Source organism: Trachemys scripta, chromosome 2 (assembly GCF_013100865.1).
Source record: "Trachemys scripta elegans isolate TJP31775 chromosome 2, CAS_Tse_1.0, whole genome shotgun sequence".
Taxonomy (NCBI): domain Eukaryota; kingdom Metazoa; phylum Chordata; order Testudines; family Emydidae; genus Trachemys; species Trachemys scripta.
The window spans coordinates 255,063,161-255,085,790 of record NC_048299.1 but is presented as its reverse complement, the minus strand read 5'-3'; the positions used below and the strand labels follow the sequence as shown (position 1 = coordinate 255,085,790).

General features: G+C 38.2%; 1 protein-coding gene across 1 annotated transcript in view; it reads left to right on the top strand.

The window, feature by feature from the left end:
* The window catches only part of CSMD3 (CUB and Sushi multiple domains 3), a 1,107,808-nt gene that overhangs the window by 168,961 nt on the left and 916,217 nt on the right, over positions 1 to 22,630 (top strand). Inside the window, exon 3 of the mRNA XM_034759587.1 lies at positions 5,748 to 5,860. Within this exon, the coding sequence (XP_034615478.1) occupies positions 5,748 to 5,860 (113 nt within the window). The remainder of the gene's footprint in view (positions 1 to 5,747; positions 5,861 to 22,630) is intronic.

Genomic DNA, 22,630 nt, shown 5'->3' with positions numbered 1-22,630 from the left:
GGGATCTCCCATATCCCAGGTGAGTCCCTAGCTACTAGGCTAAAAGTTGAGGGAGGTTGTCTTCCACCCACCCACAGCCCCAACCTCTTGCCAAAACAGCATAGGTGCCTAACACAAGGGAGGTTTGCAGCTGAGAATTCTAAGCAGCGGCAAGTGCCTCTCTGCAGCCCTGATTTAGGGGACTATCTCTGAGAAAAGGGCTGGTCTCACACCTCATTGACTAGCTTAGGCAAGGAGCTGCCTAGCATGTTGGTTTTGTGAACCCCATTCTGAGGCACCAATCTCTCCCCATTAATTGTATAGGGAGCCTAGGTGCTGAACTCAGGCTTTGAGAATCCTAATGTTTTTCTAGGCACCTAAAAGATAGGTGCTACAATGCTCAGCATCACCACACCTAAATTACTTTGTGAATCTAGCCTGAAATGCATTGGGGATGTAATGCAAGCCTTATTGGTTACTGCCCATCTAAACATGTATAAGTACAATAACGTTACAATAGGACAAATGTCCTAATTATTAACTACTACAACCTTTATTAGCTGGACATTATAAACATATAACTGAAATCAATATTGTAGAAACAGGAGGCTCCAATTGTGTATGCCATTTAATTTCAAAGTAAGGAATTATTTTCATTAGGAGTACTGGCTTGGGTTGTCTAGTTTTATATGGTTGGTAAGTACAGTTTGCAAGAGTGTGGCACTTATTGATTAGACAATATATTTACTGTCTTAATGATGTGAATAAATTATAAATTAACATGAACTAATTGGTTTTTATTCATGTTTTTGGTGTAATCATGCACGCTACTTCTGTTAGGTTCTAAGTCCATTTAAAAAGGAACATATATTAAGAGCTGATTATGTAAAGGGTAAGTCTGATCAAGAAGACATTTTTCAGATTACACTTCAAGCCTTAAGAATTATTAGAACATACTGTTAGCTGGAAATGAGCACATTTGCAAAGTGAGTATTAGGTAAATAACTTCATAATTGAATCCCCTATGTTTTAAAGGCTAGACAATGCCACCTTACTTACGTTGAGAAGCACCATTCTTCTCAAGCAGCTGCATTTCAGTGGGGCTATTCGAGGAGTAAGATACTAGTTAACTTCAGTAAGGGTGGCAGGATCTGGCCCTAAACCAGTATTGGCAGAGGAAGAGAAAAGTGATAGTGTGCCATGATGCAATATTTAAACACATGGACTTTCCATTTTAGATGTCACTTTTATGCATATATGTCTTATCAAACTATGTATGGAATTATACACCTCAAACCCTGACTTCATTGATCTACTCATACCATTCGGCTGCAGTATTAAAACAAGGGCATGAGACACAAATATCTTAAACTTTGTAACAAACTCATTGTAACTGATGTATTTGTTCCCACACAGGAGGAGTGAGACACTGGACAATCTATTAATTTGTTTTCCTATTTGAATAAAAATACAGTCTCATAAACAAAGAAGGGAGCTAATACCATTTGGACAAACACATTTACATTACAGGCACTTACTAGGAATGTTTACACTTTGCTTTATTTAAAATATGCTGAGAAGAATGCTCTAAATCTCCCTCTAAATGTGTATATATATATTTTTTACATCACTATATATTCTCCAACCTGGTCATGCCTAAATGACAGCATTCATGTGAATGGGGTGTGGGAAAACCGGGAATAAGCCTTTAGCCAGCTCCACCCACTGCACAATGTGTGTGCACATACGCATACACATTTGTTTGGCTGGTTATGGATCTGCTTGGAGACCTAAACTCCTTTGAGGATTTTTTCTTTTTTCCCTGGTCTCTTCCTCTTGCTGAGTGCAGTCACTATAAAGTGAGGCAACACTAGTCTTGGCAAGCCAGTCAATTGACCAGTCAAATAATGTCAATTGGCCAACTATTATTTTACCATGGTCATTTATTATCAGATATTCCAGAAATAATGCCCTTAGGTAGGCGGTAACCTACCTTTCTGACTGCATCATTGTACCCTGTGTCAGCAAGCTACTTAAATTCTACTCTACTACATGCTAATACACCTTCTCGGGGTGAAATGATGAAATTGTTAAAAGTTGAGCATTTTGATTAGCTGGAGTCTTTCTAGAACAAACATTGTATGTATGTGTATCTTTAGTTGCATCAATACAGGCAACAGCTAACAAAGAAGATTAAACAAGTTAAAATACATGAACCCTGCCCCAGGGAGTTTAATTTAAACTGACTAGATCAACCCCGCTCCCCCCAATATTAACCCACAAGACAATGAGGGAGGGAGAAGAGAATTCACACTCACTAAACCTCCTCTCTCAACGCAAACAGAAAAATGAAGCCTCTGTCATCATCCACAAAGCCCCCCAACACCTCTGTCATCATCGGCAAAGCAAATAATCTACATTAAATACCCATGTAAATAAACCCCCAGTTCCCTTCCACACACACCCAAATATGTATCCCCATCCAAAAGATATCTCCAAAAAGATAATGAAAAGCAAGATGCTTGTAGAGTAGGTCTGCTGCCTACTTAGCATAAGTCCATTTAAAATTACTTTTTCCTTTTATATATGTTTCTTTTATTTCTGTTTAATTTCTTGTCTTTTGTAACTCTTCAGTCTTGAATAACATTTTCAATAAAATAAAAACCTAACATTGCTAAAAAAAAGTTATAATTATTTGGTTCATTTTTTGAACTTCATGTAATTGTTTTTTTGCATTTTTCTAAGTTAAAATAACTCAGTAAAGTAATTTTTTTTATAATTAGGTATAAGTATCTATCTAAGGCAAAGCCTTTCCATATAAAGTCTTATTATTTTTTGTTACTGTTGTTTCGGTTCTAATAAATTAGTACCTTAACCTATTTAACCCTTTTGACTTATAACAATATTTGACCAATGTTTGACTGGTCAATCAACCAATTATTTTTGGAAGGGTCAAATGCCCAACTGTAGGCAACACTCCCTCATCACATGACTGTTAGTCCTATCATGACCAAAATTAGTGTGTGTTCCCTTCCTACTTTTGAGCTGTTTTAACTATGGATCCAGACCAGGCAGAAGAAGATTAAAGAGAAAGTGTTCCTTGGGGGGAAATTGAATTGATTCTTTACCAAATTACAGTCACAGATGAAGCAGCAATCAAGACATCTCTAATTAAATGCCCTTCAGAATACAGAGTAGCTAGTCACCAGAGAACATTACAAAATTAACTATAGTATCTAGAGTAGATAGCTCTCAACATCAGTATAATTGGTACACTTTGCAGAACTCATGGAGTAATGCCTTAAGGTTAAAAAAAAGAAATCACATTACTGATATCCTACCTATACTTATTATACAGTACAATTTGTGAAAAATAGAGAAGAATGTACAGTAACTTCAAACTCTGACTTTTAGCATTCTAGACTTTGCATCAATTTCAAGCTCCCGCTTATAGGAATGGAATTACTGATCATAATTAAACTCTATATATTTCGCATTTTATGAGTAAGAGTGTGCCTGAATTTCTATATTAGCAGCAGAAAATGTATTAGTTATTGAGACACCATGGTATTTGTACTGCTTCAATCAAGACCAAATTGAAATTGCTATGATGTAATGTTTTTCATATCTTTTTTTCTTCAGGAAACAAAATCCACACCTTCATTAATAATTCACATTTTTTCCCTTAAAAATATCACAATATCTTTTTTCTCACTTTTATAAAGGAAAAAATGCTCAGTAGCTGTGTTGCTGGTCAGCAATCTACTGGCTCCTGATACACATCTTTATCGATCCAGCAAGATCATCTCTCCACATTATCTGCTGTTTTCTTCTTTAGTGTTTCTGAAGAACAAAAGTTATGAAATAGTTTAAAATATGTCTAGTCAGAGGAAAAGGAACCTCCACATACATCAGATTTAAGAATAGGAGCAAAATACTGAGTTTGCCGTTCTCCTATAATGAGCTCTGGATCTGTTCCTGGGCGGCACACTGCACACTCCTGATAGGGGTTGAGAGTTCTCAGCACCCATCATTTGCAATGTGTGTTTAGTTATTAGGTTGGGAGTCTCTTTTGTTTTGGTTTTGCTGTGTTATATTTTATATTAAGTGAAAATATTTTCCCAGAAACTCGATGGACACAGGTATTAGAAAAAATGAGGGAAAATGTCCCGCAGTGAAATGGAAAGAAAGGAAAAAAACCTATATTTAAACAAAATAAAATAATAATGGGTCAGCCATAAAATCACAAAAGCAATGAAATTCTAAGTTGAGACTTAAAGTAAACTATTAGTTTATCATGATTTTCAAATAGAAAGTCTGAGTTGACAGAAACATTATACACTGTAACTTTGAAATCAAGAAGGTGAAGCTTTGTTAGATCAATGAATTCTAGAGGAGAGCCCTTTACCCCTCCCATACAAAATGCCCTGCTGGCAGCTCCCAGACAGTTCCTGAGGGATTGTGGTGATAGCATACTGGCTGATCTTATCTGCTGTGGAAGTGATTTCAGAGGAAGGAATTCTCTCAAATAACTAGGATCCAAATTATAACGCACTTTAAAAGAAATCAATTTCCATATTTGAATTGTACCCACCCCTGTAAGAAATAGATAGCGAATTCAATCTGTGGAGTATTTGCATAACTTGCTCCTTCAGTTCCATCCATTAAGTGGTTAGGCTGCAAATGTTGCACCAGGGGAAGAAGCTGAATATTTTTTCAAGGGCAGCCCCGTATAGGAGTATTACAGTTTTATGAAGCCACAAGTACATTGATTTACAGGCAAAGTCAATACCAAAGAGAAATTCTACACAATTGGGGGTCCAACTGTAATCTTAGTATTGCAAACGTCACTGATGAATACTGAGCATGTGTCCTCAAGCATGTCCATCAAATTCCCTAGCTAATTTTGTCAGCCAGCCAACATCACTTTTGTCCTTTGTAATTTCAACCTTGGTGAATTTACTCTACTACAAATCCCAGTATCAACAAGGCACTTGGAAAGCAAGATGCTGCAACACCTGAGTCAGATGAAATGGAGATGCTGGACTGAATGTCAAACTGTCTTCCACAGCTGCCTGTTGTGTATATATGGATCTGACAAAAAACAAAAACAAACAAGCACAAACAAACAAACAAACCCAAAAAACACCACAGCTGGAAAACCCTGCAATAGAGCCTTTTGAGTGGATGAATAATTACTCAACACTACCCTCTGGGATCTCTCTCTGAATTAAAAACAAAACCTTCCGAGCAATTCTTCCCACAATTACTAGGCACTACAGTAGACTTTAGAAAAACACTTCTGTGAGGTTAAGATACATAGTGTAAATTATCCTAACAGCCCACATTTAAGTGAACTGTGATCCCTTCCTTTTTTGTGTATAAAACTGTATACTGCGTAAAACTCTGTGGACAAAAAACCATCTAACATAAGATCTCTCATAACTATCTATAAAATATATAATGTAAAAAATATTGGGACAGATCCTTAGCTGGTGTAAATCTGGCATGCCTGTGTAGTTTCCCTCTTTATGTACAATTTTCCTGAGCTGACCTACCTCACCTGTGCCAGGCCACATAAATGCCAGTCGGACAGCTTCCTTATGAGATTTTAGAAAACCAGTTTCACAAATAATATAAACTATATATTCTACTCCTTTATATAGATTGTCTGTCTTATGATGGACATTTGTAGTGAGCAATAAGTTTGAAACAGTACAGTTGCATTTTTATACACAATTAACCATGAGTTATGCTTATATTTTTAGGTTAACAGGATTTCATCTTCCTCCACCTGTGACAAGTACAAAGTCTGTGTTTTCACTGCGTTTGACAAGTGACTTTGCAGTTAGTGCCCATGGGTTTAAAGTATACTATGAAGGTAAGAGAGCATGATTAACACTCTTCTTAACAACAGGATTTGAAAGCTTTACCTCATCCCTACATATAACAGGGCTCAAATGTAACATTTTGCTAGTTGAACTGAACCAGGTACATTTATTAAAAGGTTTAAAATATTTCAATAACCTTTCAATTAGATGCCAGGATCTGTCATAAAAATCAAAGGTTTTAAATATTCCATAATAAATTCCTTATCTTGCCCCAAAACTGATTGATTTCCCACATTGTTTTTCAACCCATCTCACTGTCTGATAGTTGTGGCATTAACATTTTGGAAAAAGTATTACATATACTTGTAATGACTATAATTTTTAGTATTTTCAAAGTTTGTTAGGCCAAAAAATACCAAGTATTAAAGGTTTGCTGATCCTAGCTGAACATTTATTTGTGTATTATATACAAGAAAATGTATAGTAACTAAAGGCAAGATTCTGGCATCCATACAAACATTGAGTACCATCATGTTCCGCAAAAAGTCAGCTTGAAATCAATTATGCACAATGAAAAGAGGTTAGCTGTGATTTTTCCCCCCATCTGCTTTCAGTACATGAAGAAGGGTAATCGAGGATACAAGTTTATTCTCTAAATGTTTCCTGGGCCCCTGGAGCAGAACCAAAGTTTCTGGTTTTACTGTTTATATAGGAGAGGTGATGGTTAAGTTCTGACCTGCTGTCATTGCTGCCATCAAGAGTCCCTGTTGGGGTCTTCTGAGGGTTCAATATGTGTGTAGGCATCAGCTTGAATGTAATAATGTGTCATCTTCCTTAATCAAAGGACTATGTTTGTTACATAGGTTCAAAGAGAACTCCTTTATAATCAACCTCATCTTTAAGTTGTCTTTGCATAGTATGAATACTCTGGCCCGGCAAATGGTTTGGCCATCACCTTCTATATTTCAAAGCAGTGATTGTGCAATCCCATTTGTGCAGAAAATCAGGTCTATTTCCTTGTGAATTCCAAGAGTAATAAATCCTAGGGATCTGTGGACTCCTTTTATTGGTGCTGACACATAGCTGATCTCTCCCCTTTTAGTTAGGGTGTCTATCAGCTAACCAATAGCTATAAAATATCTGAAGAAGGTCACATCTCTGAGTTTTATCCTCTTTGTTCCTGTGGATCACTCTGATTTAATCTATGGGAGTTTAAGCAGCTGAGGTGCAGTTTGGGGAGGCAGTGATTAGGAAGATGCCTGGAGACTCATCTTCTGCACAGAGGACTTATGACTGATATGCATATAGAACACCTATGACTGATGCCAAGCGAAGTTACTTGTCTTCAGCCACAGACACTGCTAGGAACTGTTTACTTGAATACTGCAAGATAATATGCAGTTCGAATACTAATTCACACAAATAGTTTTCCCTAAATCATGTAGTTAATTAAACAAGGAAATTTAAAAAAAAAGGTTATTTGCCAGTTTTTGAGACCCGTTTTGTAGTTTCTGGTTGTTTTGAACATATCTAATTACTTTGTTTATTCCGCAATTATTTTCTAGTTCACATACAACAGAAGGATAATTTACAGAACTGAAATTTTAGCTATTGTATAACAAATTATATTTGGGATGGATTACAGACATTTTTTACTCCATTGTCAATTGTAACAGGTGTTTGGTGGTGATTTTGTCCAGCAATATCTTATCTGGAAATGTGTTAAATTATAAGTAAAAAATCCAAAATCCAATCCTGAAAAAAAAAAAAAAAACCCAACAACATCACAACAACAATACAACCTCAAAAATTTCTCATCAGGGTAAAAAAAAAAATTGCTCTATGCACATAAAACCAGATTATTTGGACTCTGAGCAGATGGCATGCAGGGAGGTTGGGGAGTTCAAGTTTACACTCTCCAATAGCAGCTGCTGTCCCTTGGCTTTGGTACTGGCACCACTGTACCTGTATAAACCTGCATGTGTGTGGCCCATTCTCAGGTACACAATGGCCCTGATCCTGCACTATTAAAATTAATGAGAGCTTTGCTCTTGACTTCAGTGAGCTATGGATCAAGCCCAAAATGTGAAAGGTTGTACAGGAAAACCTGTGTGGCTAGTCAGCTGGCAGACTCCTCACACAGCTTCAATCCCAGGCTTAAGCAGCGCTCTAACTTTCAATGGGACTTGAGCTCCTCAGTCATTTAGGAACTTTAGAAAATTTCCCCCTGTGTCAAAATAACCACTGTTTCTTGTAACAAACTAATTAAAACTCTTCTAGTTAATGACACTTGGGCCCTGATTCAGCCAGGCATGTAAGCATGAGCTGAAAGTTAAAGAAACATATGCTTTGCTGAATCTGGTCTCAAGTGTTTTATTGTATTCTTCCAAAAGAATGAGATGAGGCTGTGTTGTCTAAATATACAAACTTGTAATGCAGCCAGAGGTCCCTCACCCTCCCTCCCTGATCCACAGGAGAACCTGCCTCCCCTAGAATGGGTGATAGGCAGTGTCATCCCCAACAACACCACTTATTTCAATTCCCATTCCCCTGCTTAGCTTGTCTCTCAAACTGCACTCCCCTGCAACCCAGCTGATGGAAGAGGGGATGACTATTAGATTACATTCATTTGATGTCTTACTCTTTGGCATTAGAGAAAAGATTTATTTAAATGAGATTCCATATCAATAGACTCTCCGGTACTTTACCCCTGCTCTTCATGAACACATGCAACCCTGTAAATAATATTTTCAAAACTATGTCTCTATCTAGCATCCTAAATCCATATGTAGACACCTGATGTGGCCCAATTTTGAAAAGTGCCAAGCCCTCAGCAATTCCTGTTGATCTTTAACATAGCTGCAGGTTGTTCAGTGCCTCTGAAAATCAGGCAATTTATTTAGATGTCTGAATGTGCAGTTAAAATTTGAAACTTATTTAAAATTAGATGAATAGTTTATTAGTTGAAAAATGCAGCTTCGCGTCAACCAAAACTATACACAAATCAGGGTAAAATTAGGCAAATAGTTTTGGACAAAAAATTAAAAGAAGAAAAATATTCAAAAAAGTACAAATGTTCAGTTTGACATTTTTGAGTTTAAACATTTCAACTTTTCTTTTTGAAATGTTTCATTTAGAAAATTAGCTACATTTAATTAAAAAAGGGGGAGAAATTACCTCAAAATGAAATGAAATATTTTGTTTTGAGTTGAATGAAACGTTTTATTCCAACTGTTTTTTGGGGTTTTTTTTCAGTTTTTCATTTTGGCAAGAAAATACAAAAAAAAGTCTCTTTTAGGTCATCCCAAATCAGACATTTTTCTAGCTTTTTTTCTCCGCTTTAGACACCAAACCAAAAACACAGTTATGTTTCAACTCTACTTCCACACCACCAGATTAGCAGATGGAGTTGGTGTTGCAACACATTTAGAATCAGAGGATATGCAGCTTGGTCACTGGTTTTGTTTGAATGGAAGAACATCATAGAATCATAGAATCATAGAATATCAGGGTTGGAAGGGACCTCAGGAGGTCATCTAGGCCAACCCCCTGCTCAAAACAGGACCAATTCCCAACTAAATCATCCCAGCCAGGGCTTTGTCAAGCCGAGCCTTAAAAACCTCCAAGGAAGGAGATTCCACCACCTCCCTAGGTAACGCATTCCAGTGCTTCACCACCCTCCTAGTGAAATAGTGTTTCCTAATATCCAACCTAGACCTCCCCCACTGCAACTTGAGACTTGTTCTGTCATCTGCCACCACTGAGAACAGCCGAGCTCCACCCTCTTTGGAACCCCCCTTCAGGTAGTTGAAAGCAGCTATCAAATCTCCCCTCATTCTTCTCTTCTGGAGACTAAACAATCCCAGTTCCCTCAACCTCTCCTCATAAGTCATGTGCTCCAGACCCCTAATCATTTTTGTTGACCTCTGATGGACTCTTTCCAATTTTTCCACATCCTTCTTGTAGTGTGGGGCCCAAAACTGGACACAGTACTCCAGATGAGGCCTCACCAATGTTGAATAAAGGGGAACGATCACGTTCCTCGATCTGCTGGCAATGCCCCTACTTATACAGCCCAAAATGCCGTTAGCCTTCTTGGCAACAAGAGCACACTGTTGACTCATATCCAGCTTCTCATCCACTGTGACCCCTAGGTCTTTTTCTGCAGAACTGCTACCTAGCCATTCGGTCCCTACTCTGTAGCAGTGCATAGGATTCTTCCTTCCTAAGAGCAGGACTCTGCACTTGTCCTTGTTGAACCTCATCAGATTTTTTTTGGCCCAATCCTCTAATTTGTCTAGGTCCCTCTGTATCCGATTCCTACCCTCCAGTGTATCTACCACACCTCCCAGTTTAGTGTCATCTGCCAACTTGCTGAGAGTGCAGTCCACACCATCCTCCAGATCATTAATAAAGATATTAAACAAAACTGGCCCCAGGACTGACCCTTGGGGAACTCCACTTGAAACCAGCTGCCAACTAGACATGGAGCCATTGATCACTACCCGTTGAGCCCGACGATCCAGCCAGCTTTCTATCCACCTTACAGTCCATTCATCCAGCCCATACTTCTTTAACTTGCCGGCAAGAATACTGTTGAGAACGTATCAAAAGCTTTGCTAAAGTCAAGGAATCACACATCCACTGCTTTCCCCTCATCCACAGAGCCAGTTATCTCATCATAGACGGCAATTAGGTTAGTTAGGCATGACTTCCCCTTGGTGAATCCATGCTGACTGTTCCTGATCACTTTCCTCTCCTCTAAGTGCTTCAGAATTGATTCCTTGAGGACCTGCTCCATGATTTTTCCAGGGACTGAGGTGAGGCTGACTGGCCTGTAGTTCCCCGGATTCTCCTTCTTCCCTTTTTTAAATATGGGCACTACATTAGCCTTTTTCCAGTCATCCGGGACCTCCCCCGATCGCCATGAGTTTTCAAAGATGATGGCCAATGGCTCCACAATCACATCTGCCAACTCCTTTAGCACCCTCGGATGCATCGCATCTGGCCCCATGGATTTGTGCTCATCCAGTTTTTCTGAATAGTCCCAAACCACTTCTTTCTCCACGGAGGGCTGGTCACCTCCTCCCCATACTGTGTTGCCCAGTCCAGCAGTCTGGGAACTGATCTTGTTCGTGAAGACAGAGGCAAAAAAAGCATTGAATACATTAGCTTTTTCCACATCCTCTCTCACTAGGTTGCCTCCCTCACTCAGTAAGGGGCACACACTTTCCTTGATTTTCTTCTTGTTGCTAACATATGTGAAGAAACCCTTCCTGTTACTCTTAACATCTCTTGAGTTAGTCATCCAGGCCCTGAGATACAGAAGGAAGATGACAATCTGAGTCCAGTAAATGTACCACTATTGTTGTATTTACAGGCTGTCTGTGAACGAGTTGGTCCTCAATTCTGTCTGCCATTCTTCCATGTTCACACACTTGGGTAAGATCAATTTCTCCACCATTGAGAGAGAACACTTTTGTAGTACAGACAAAGTAACCTAGAAAAAAGGAGTATGTATAAAATAATATGCAAAGCTGTAAATGAGACAAACTGAAAAGCGCTGCTCAAAAGAAGAGGAAGACATGACAGTTGGTTCAAGTTAATTAAGTAGGAGAAATATTGAGTCATGAGCTTTGCCAGCAGCAAAATATTGGTTTCCTTTTTCTCACCGAATGCTGGCTTATTTGCACTGGCTGGTACGCTATGGTTATGGAGGCAAGATTCTACCATCTCTCCATGCCCACCTGCTCTGGGAAGGGAGTATGTCAGTCCACAGCACCCCTTATTCCACCCCCCCCTGGTCCCAATATCTAGGTAATTACACCGGGGTGTGGGTGGGTATGTGGTAGGGTGAAAATTCTTAAGTCTTCTTAAATCCCCTGAATGAGCACTCATTCCAAGCCACAATCTATCCCTGACAGCCACTTTTATATTAGTCTTGGTGAGATTAGTTTATTTTTGGAATAAAGCAAAATCCACTTTGATTCATGTTTCTATTTTCTGTTGTCCTGTGATACATAATGCAGCTTATTCACTGTGTGCATGCAAGAGAGAGATACAGCTGCTAAGAAAGAAAGGGAGATAGCAGCTTGTAGCACACAGCAGGGGCCTCAATGAGTCTAGTTGTGTTTGAATAATGTGTTCTTTTGCTTTTACTGGACTATTTTATAGCTGTTAAGCAGGTAGCTGGTCCAGTTAAGGTTGCTGACTTCATTAATGAACATGGGGGTAAAAAGTGCAGTATCTGAATAAGGACAGGAGAGGGGGAGGAGAGGTCAAGGAAATAGTCAAAGCATTTTCCAACCCATATAGGAGTTGGCTAGTACAGATTACTAAATATGCATAAATCTTCTAATGATGTAAATAATATTAATGTAATAGATATAGGAAAGAAAGCCCCATTATATTTTCTCTATAGCAATTTTTACACAGGGTAAATGCATATCAGAAACCTTGTTTTGCAGTCTCATTGATCCTGAAACACTTTGAAATGGAAAAGGAAAGAGGATTTTGATGTAGGATTCTACAGAATTCTAGGGTCCCTGGAGATGGTTTGTAGACATTTTACAACACTCTTCTGAATTCTCCAATAGATTTCTTTTGTATTGTAATTGTTCTTGGACAATGAAAATAAAAGAACAACTTTAGTGTATGAATTACAATTTAAATTGTAGTAATCTAATAATTATGCTGAAAGATTTTGGAGAGAGAGTTGAGAGCCAGGGTAAAAATTTAAAGGTTATCTAAGATTTTCTTTATAACGAGTACTGGGAAAAAACAGACACTCTGGATTACTAAATTATGGATTCCACTTAATGACTTTTGGAAGCCTTCATGCACTTCTTACAGCATTGTTATGAAGAATCTGTAGCTGATGTAATGAATTACCGAAGCATGTAAATCAAACAATATTGGTATAATTAAAATGTGTCGGGATATGAGTGCTAACTATAATCTTGGCAGTTGGCAGACAAGTAAAATATGTGAACGAATGGGAATGAACTATTTTTAGATTGCCTTCATGTCAGAATTCAGAAATGTAGCTAAAGATGAAATACAAGCCTTGACTACACAAGATATTTTAGATTGCTGACAATGCTAACATCATCATCACTGCCAAAGTTTATCAAAGGTTAAAGGTTTATTACAGGAAGTAAATAGTATTGAAAGAGAATAGTTCTGATAAGTCAATGGGTTTCTACATAATGGTGCACCCAGTCATTTGATTGTAGGATAGAGGCCTTAAAAACCATTTTTAAGTATGGGCTATATTCTGAAGGCCATACATAATTTTTATTTAGTCCTTGCTACAACAGTAGGTCTGGTGGCTTTGAGACAATTAAAATCTATTTTAGTTTTGCCTGAGCAAGTGCTTAGTAAAAACTTAATTGATGAGATGCTCATTAAACTTGCTTAATTTTGCTGGATAAGAAGCTGTGGAATTTTGCTTTCTCTTCAGATAGTAAACATTAATACAACTATAAACAAATTATATTTGCATATAAATCGTAGGGCTCCAGAAAGCTCTTCACTGGAGATTCTAACTGTTCAAAACAAGACTCACTAAACGTGCAAGGTCAGCTCCCTCCTCCTTCTGAAGCTCAAATTTAAAGACTAGATTCTTTTTGAGATCTGTTTCCTTTGCATTTGTCAGGAAGCAAAAAACAAAAGGTTTGGAAACTGTCTGCAAAATCACCATTGGCTTCAATGTTAGGGTAACTTGGTGAATTTCTATTGCTTGTGTTATGCAGGTCAGACTACATGATCTAATGGTTCACTTTCACCTTAAAATCTATGAATTATGCACAGAGAATTGTCCCGGTGTAAGTGTGCCAACTTGAGGCCCTTACTCTGTCACCCCTAACCTCTTGATGTACGGAATTGGAGGATGTTTGTCTGGGGCAAGCAGGAAGGAAGCAGAACAAACTTCAGTTACATTGTATCTATTCACTACTGGCAAAAGGTCCATTACGGATGCTCTGTAGTTCTATATTCCAGCGAAATCAGCGTATGGGGAAATTCATAAGATCAGCTGCAGCTGTGTTATTTTAAGAGATACTTTGGTAAATAAAAAGGAATTCACAAAACTATCAAAAACTGTATATAGGAAACGGGAAAAGTAAATGGTTAAGCAAGAAATCAAGCCATTAGGCCAGGTTCTGAATTTGCATAAACTGGTATAAATCTGTTAACTTCACAGAGGTAAATGGAATTAAAATTTTATGCAATTATAAGTGATATCAGAAATTTTCTGTGCCTTTTACAGTATTACTGATACTGCAGGATCAATCTAAACAAAAGAGAATACAAAACCCTCTGGTTAAAGGCTGTGAAATAACTAAAATGCTTTTCCCAATACAAGTATATTAATTACAAAACAATTTTCTTTTCTAGATAAAATACACTGATGCTTACCACATATGATGCATTCATCATAAGTCTGAGGCAAACATTGTTCTAAAGGATAATTACCATTTCCCAAATATAGCCGTGACCAATAATTCTTAACATTAAGTCAAGATAAGACAAAATAACCGTTGATTAGCAAAATATTTCTTCTCCCAACCCAGTTTAGGATGACCATGTGTCCCTGAAACCCAGGTATACTCTTGTTTACAAGGCCTGCTCTAGTATCCCCAAAACTAAGTGTGTTCTCATGGTTATTGTAATTTCTGCTAACTAATACCCATGGGAATATTAGAGACCTGAGCTGGTGAAACCAAAACAATGGCTCAACCCCCCACCGAGCCATACTCCTGAATCTGAGAAATTAAATATAACATTCCTGGTCACCTTTGCAGTGGTTCTTCCCCCACTGTCACAAGCACTCAGGAGTCCTTGAAAACAAAGCTCTTTTATTTGGAGGAAAAGGGGAAAAACAAATAAAAGAAGTGTGATTACATATGTACAAATACAGTACAATGAACAAAGCTGAATCTGTGCACCAGGACTTAGGTTGGACAGTCCCCTGCAGTGTCAGATATTGTCTGGCTAGCTGAGGTCCAGAACTCTGTCAGATAATCCCCACCCTCTAAAATGCACTAACGGGTCCAATTATTCTCAGTTTTAGTTGAGAGAAACTATCAAGTGGTGGTTCTCCTCACTCTGTCTGCTCCTGCCTAGAGAAGTCCACATCATCAGGTACCACACCAGTGTGCAGTTACCTGGTCCAGTTCTGTGACATCATCCTGCAGAATTGGCACCTGGGTGATTAACACCAGATTGTGAGCACCTGGGTTAGCCTTGCCTACATGTGATTTGAGTCTGGTTGGGCCTTCTTGTGAAGTTCAACTCTGTGCTGCCACCACCTATTGGGGTGATGTGATGTCAGCTCTGCATCCTCCAACACTGGTCTAGTTAGGTCTCACTGCAAAGTGAGCTCTGGGTCCTTCCTGTCCAGTCAGGCTCTGCCTCTCTCCACACAGGGTCTCAGAGCCCAGGCTCCAGCCCAAACCTAAAAGTCTACACTGCAATTTTATGGCCCTGCAGCATGAAAACCCACAAGCCCAAGTCAGCGGATCTGGGCCAGCCGCAGTTAGTTTATGGCAGTGTAGTGTAGATGTACACAATGAATATTTCTACATTAAAAAAATATGCAGCACCAAGTCTCAAAGCCCAGATCAATTGACTCAGGCTGACGGGGCTCAAGATGGAGGGCTAAGAATTGCAGTGTAGAAGTTAGGCTTGGGCTGGAAACCCCAGGAAAGGGGGATGGGTCTCAGAGTCCGGACTCCAGCCCAAGCCCGAATGTCTATATTATTATTTTTAGCCCCACAAGCCTGAGTCAATTAACTCGGGCTCTGAGGCGTGGTGCCATGGGTTTTTTATTGCAGTATGGACATACCCTCAGGGTACGTCTACACAACCTGTGGTAGTGAGCCTCCCAGCCTAGGCTGACAGACATGGGCTCTTGGGGCTTGCACTAGTGCTCTAAAATAGCTGGGTAGACCGTGCTTTTATGTTACAGCTTGGGCTGGGGTTCATACTCTGAAGCCACCCCCTTCTCTAGGCTTCTGCTCCCCAAGCTGCAATGTCAAAGCGCTGCCTACACAGCTATTTTTAGAATGCTAGCATGAGCCCTGCAAGCCCAAGTCTGTCAGCCCGGGCTGGGGTGCTTTCTCCTGCAGGCTCTGTAGATGCACCTTAAGATGGAGTCTTCTACCCTCTCTTATCGAACTTGAATGTCATTCCCAAACCAGAGTCCACTACTTGTAAAGTCAGAGTAGCCCACTTACTCCAAGGCCTATCGGGCACCATTCCTATGCCTTTCATGAGTACAGTCACTGTACTAACCTCTTATCATGTATACAACTGTAACATGGGCAGATTCCCACTAAAGCAACAGAACATAGTATGTGGAACTATAGGTACTCAACATTATGATTCATAGAAATGAGATTGGCCAGAGATGGCTTTCCTGCTATAGAGGGAGTGGAAGTTCCATCCCTGTAAGATGTATAGCTCTGGGGCTTATACTATTACCACATTTCTCTCTGTATGTATAATTTTTAATTTATGTTGTAATAAAACGTGAAGGCCAAATTCGGATCAGAGTATCTATGCAGTAGACATTATATAAATGTACAGTATGACACAGTCCCTGCCCTCAAAGAGTTTACAATCTAATTTTAAAATGAATATATTAAAATTGGGCTAAACCAACAATGGAAGCGGAGCAATTTTATATGCTTTCATTTGCCAATATAAAGAGTGAATTTGCAGGAAAAAGGCCCATATACATATACATGTATTTAATAATTGCTTCACTTAAACATTTCTAATTTCCATTGTAACCAAAGCCTTGGTTTTAGTTTAATTGTTCTGGAGATGAATATTACATTTTCTCTAATGAATCTCCCCAAATTATAAAGCAATAAATGAATAAATAAAATCTATATTTATTTGATTAAGGAGCCACTTACATGTGCATAATCAGATTCCAGATGAAAAGATGGAGATAGCAGTTTATTTGTTTAAAGGCCATACAAAAATATATTATCTTTGAAAGTTAGCAAAACAATCAGTACACTAGCAATTCTTCTTACTTTAAATCTTGTCTTTAATTTCTTTCTTGCAGAATAATGTTGTTAAATATGGCATATTTGTCAATGTACTGTACTGTAATTTATCATTTTGATGCAAGTCCGACATTGAAATATAACTGAGACAGTGATTAATTTGAAATCTTAATTATCTGTCAGCCTTATTTTAGTTTTCTTCACATACCAATGTAAGCTATCAATGGACATTATAAAGTTTTAAAATAAAGTCCTTAAAATATCTTACACTAAAAATGTTTTGTGACGTTTGAATTCGTAGGTTACAGGTTACATTTGTCATATTATTAAGCCTAATATCCTGGGAACCAGGAAATCTTAAGAAACAAACATATTTTGATCCAGTGTAATAACTGTAATCTGATAAATTCAAAACACTTTTCTCTATACTGTGTTCTTCATTTAAAATAATAGAAAATGCATTGCAACTACATTTTATATATAGTTGTCCATGTTTTTATTATCTAAGCTACAGATCTCTGATATTTTGAGGCCCTTTTCCCAGTAATAAGCAACCTGGGGGAACCCTTGTGTCTTCACAGAGCCCAAGTAACTTCAATGGGACTCTGGCTTGACTGAGTTGTAGATTCAGGACCGTTGTCTTGTATTAATAAAAACAGGAGTACTTGTGGCACCTTAGAGACTAACAAATTTATTTGAGCATAAGCTTTCGTGGGCTACAGCCCACTTCATTGGATGCATGTAGTGGAAAATACAGAGAAAAAGAACTGTTTGTAGTGGTAATTAAAACGGCCCTTTCCAGCAATTGACAAGGAGATATGAGGAACTGGGGTGGGGAGGGGGGGAAATAAGCATGGGGAAATAGTTTTACTTTGTGTAATGGCCAATCCACTCCCAGTATTTATTCATGCCTAATTTAATGGTGTCCAATTTGCAAATTAATTCCAATTCAGCAGTCTCTCGTTGGAGTCTGTTTTTTGTAGAGACTGTCCGGTTTGGCCAATGTACATAGCAGAGGGGCATTGCTGGCATATGATGGCATATATCACATTGGTAGATGTGCAGGTGAACGAGCCTCTGATAGTGTGGCTGATGTGATTAGGTCCTATGATGGTATCCCCTGAATAGATATGTGGACAGAGTTGGCTACGGGCTTTGTTGCAAGGATAGGAACCACATATCTCTTCAGGGGATACCATCATAGGACCTAATCACATCAGGCACTCTATCAGAGGCTCGTTCACCTATGTAAAAGAACAAATGGACACAAATCAGACGTCAAGAATTATAACATTCAAAAACCAGTTGGAGAACACTTCAGTCTCCCTGGCCACTTGATTACAGACCTAAACGTCGCAATATTACAACAACAAAACTTCAAAAACAGACTCCAATGAGAAACTGCTGAATTGGAATTAATTTGCAACTTGGACACCATTAAATTAGGCTTGAATAAAGACTGAGAGTGGATGGCCCATTACACCAAGTAATACTATTTCCCAATGCTTATTCCCCCCCAGTTCCTCATATCTCCTTGTCAATTGCTGGAAATGGGCCATTTTCATTACCACTACAAACAGTTCTTTTTCTCTCCTGCTGATAAAAGCTCACCTTAACTGATCACTCTCCTTATAGTGTGTATGGTAACACCCATTGCTTCATGTTCTCTGTGTATATATATATATCTACCTACTGTATTTTCCACTACATGCATCCAATGAAGTGGGCTGTAGCCCACGAAAGCTCAGGCTCAAATAAATTTGTTAGTCTCTAAGGTGCCACAAGTACTCCTGTTCTTTTTGCGGATACAGACTAACACGCCTGCTACCAAGAAACCTGTCTTTTATTAATTACACCGAAATAAACAAATTTACAGGAATAAGTTCAACACTACTGCTAACTGTCCGTTGATGTCACTGGAACAAACTTCACTGAATTGTGAATTTATGTTGAGAAAAACCGTTTGGATCCTAAGAATGAGAGGACAAAAGTAGATGTTCTGTGAAAGGTCTTTGCACCATCTTTAAGAATGGACTGGCCAGGAGGGTCTAGAAGCAAACATATCCTTAAGTAAATGATGGTCTCATGGCTGAAGGATCCATTTTTCTCCTTAGGTAAATCTGGCTTTCCCTTGATTGATTGATTTATGGGGAATAAAATACTATTCATTTATAACATTGGCATGATGCCTCTAAAATTTCATGGACAGTAATTTACATATTACAGTTAAAAGAAAAAATAACTCAGCTAAGCTTCTTATCTGAGATCCACACCATGGATCTAGCAGGAGAAGTTCTCCCACAATATTGTTCTACTTTCAAATCCTTTTTTATAAAGTTCTACATTTAAAAAAAATAAAAATCAAGACTCATTAAAAAATAAATTAGGTTAATCCTTCAAATGAACCATAGCAAATGATTGATAAAGTGTTTTGAAAAATAGTCTGAAGAAGTAGAGGTAGATAACTTTCAAAAATTGTTGTTACATTTTAGTTTGTACTAAATCATTGCTGAATTGAATGGCACTCAAATCATCAAAAAGTTATCAAGAACAAATAAATGCAAAACTTTGACATAAATATTACAAATAGAATTGGTTGAATTTTATTTTTTTTAAAAGAGAGTAATTTTGCAACATTACCCCCCCCACACACACACACCAATTTTTTTAGTAGCTCTAAGTTCAATATAATGAGTATAGTGAATAGTGGTGTAAACTGTCCTTTTTTATACATTCGAACCTGAAATATGATTTCAATTTTCTCATGTTCATCTGCCTTTCATATGTGCATTCTGTGAACGTGTGACATCTGAGCTTTATTAGCACAAATAATGGACGAAAAAAACCCTTCTGGTTCAAATATGGCAATTTTCAATGAAAGCTACATTTGTATGTTAATTCAGCTGTATATATTATAATATATACAGATTGTGCTGTGTTGGTTGGTTACGTAGTCATTCTCTCAGGGAACCAAAGCAGACTTATGTGCTAATGGTCACAGCATGAGCTGATATTTGTGAATATTTGTAATGACCTTTGTGCTAATGATCTACAGACCAGTAATTACTAACTGAGAAAATTTGGGAATAATTTCAAATAGCAAACATCTAAGCATGTTGGCCCAGAGCCTTACAGGTATTTAGATTCCTAACTTTCAAATTGCAGACACCTAAATACCTCTGAGGATCTAAGACCTTGTTACCTTTTCTGAAACTATTATGAACAGAGCGGGAAAAGGTTAATTTTGTCAGATTATATTATGTGAATTATACCTTTAGCTCGTGTCAAGAGATAGTCCCTTCAAGCTTTTTGTGAAGATAATATAGGCCAGATCTTCAGCTGGCGTACATTGATGTAGCTCCATTGACTTCAGGTGAGCTGCGCAAATGAACACCAGCAATGAATCTGGTCCATAATGTTGAACAATAGGGCAAAAATTGAATACAGAGCTTTAGATGCAAGTATGTGGATATTTTATAATTCCAAATGATACTTAAAGGTATTTCCATAAACCATTACTAAATCAAAGAGAATTAGGGCTTGTCTACACTGTGATGTTGTCGACAAAACTTTTGCCTTCACGGGTACTTAAAAAAGCCCTCACCACGAAAGACAAAAGTTTTGCCGATGCAAGTGGCAGGGTGAACGCGGCTTTGCCAGCAGGAGCACTCTCCTGCCGACAAAGTTAATGTCACTTGCGGGGCTGGAGGCATTTACATGAGAGAAAACGTTTACACACGCTGACTTTTAGTGACAAAGCTGTGTTGACACAACCTTGTCACTAAAAGCTGCATAGTGTAGACAAGCCCTTAGACTGGAAAAAATACTTTAAAACAATTTGAGTTTCTTTCTCTGTCTTAATCAGAAAAAAGTTGCTAAAACACACTTTGTGTGACGTAGCCAATGCAACATACATGGTTCTGTTATAGTGAATTCTAATAGCTCTGGGCACTTAGTCATACTTTAAACTATGGTATGCTTACTTCTCTACATCAGTATTGCTGGGCATAGAGGTTTTCTGACAGAACATGGTGGTGCAAATTGCATGAGAGTTCACACAAGCAATTATGTCAATAATGGATTTAACATTTCTATGTGATTTTTTAATGTTTTATGGTCTCTTATAATAGGTTTCAGAATAATGTATTTGTGTGTAGACCCAATTTGCCCTGATATTATGCATGCAACCATAGCTGAAATTGTACTGTTAAGAACTTGTGTTTAACAGTAGACATCTCTTCTGAAGGATGCTAACTACCTTACATGCTGCAGTTTCCCTATTCTGAAATGTGATATCTGCATGGGAGGCGGGGGAGAAATATTGATGTCAAAAAATAACTCTGATACTTCCAGACCTAAAGTAGGAAGTGTAATTAAGTAGCAGGCATCATTATGCATATATTATACAGGGTACATAAAGATTAAATCAAACACTGTCATCAAAGTGATTTCATTTCTTTTAAAAATTAATGTAGTATCATGGAAAGGTCATGGATGGACAGTTCTGGAAGCTGAAATCTTCTGTCTGAAAACTGATATTGCACAGATGGAGGCAATGCAAGCATTCCGTACACTGTCCTGCCTACATGCCTTTAACCTAAGCAGGAATGTGCACCTTTGGGGCCTTGTGGAGATTTTAGTCTGTATCATTTAATTCCTAATCTCTCATCAGGGACTGCCAACAAGAGGCAATGAATACCATTTATGGAGGTGTTTGTTTCCCTAATGTAGACACATGTTCACTGAGAAATGTTCTGTGAGCGCCGGATCACTTTACATAGGTTAATAAAGAGACATTATATCATAACTTTTGGTCATTACTGCATGTATCTGGGTCCAAATTGTTGGGGTAAAGGTGAAAGGCTGTGTATCCCATTCCCAACTCCTTAAGCCATCCAGTCCCTCTAATTTACAAATTGTTAGTAAATGGAGATGACAAGGGTAGGATGTGTCCAGGCAAATACTAATGTAAAATGACAACATGCTATGTCATCTTTAATTACAGTAGTAACACTGGTTAATTTCACATCTGTCATGATAAGTTTGCTATTGGAAACTATAAGAGCATGTGTGCTGAGCATTAAATGTTTCATATGATGGATGCTATATGTCTTCCCACAGTTCTGTAGCCTGTAATAAAAACATTTAAATTCTATTCCAAACTGCCACATTGACTAGGTGCCATGAGATACTAACACGGTTTGCTCTAAGACTTCTCTGGAGGCTCTGTGTTCTTTGTATTAGCAATATTTGTATTGTTCTTTGTTGATGCTCACTGATCAGAGATTTGCATTGTTGTGACAAACACTAGCATGTAAAAGCTTCCATATTTCAAACCTTCTTTCACCAATTACAAATACTTATTAATTAATTTTAGAATATCCATTGGCTTGCTACTTGCTCAATTAATAAAATCAAATAGACAATACAAATGAACAAAACAATCTGCAAATAGTTAATCAAATAAAAATATGTTATATGGTGCACTGAAGCCTGCTAGGTTTGTGTCTCTGGTGCACCATCAAAAAGAACTAAGGCAAGTGGGGTCAGCTGTGATGGGAACTGGATAAAAACAGACCAAAAGGACAAGGATTTGGCAGAGAGTGAGGGTAAAGGTTTAGCTAGGGAATAATAAGGTTGAGAAAACAGATGGAACAGATGGGGGGGGTTAGATGTAGAAACCTCAGCTTCAGACACAGAAGGAGGACAAGATGGTAGGGATGAGGTGAATTTATCTTTCTTTGAAAAAGCCTGTGGAATCTTATGCAGAGAAGGAGAGGTGAGGAGGAATTCAGTGCT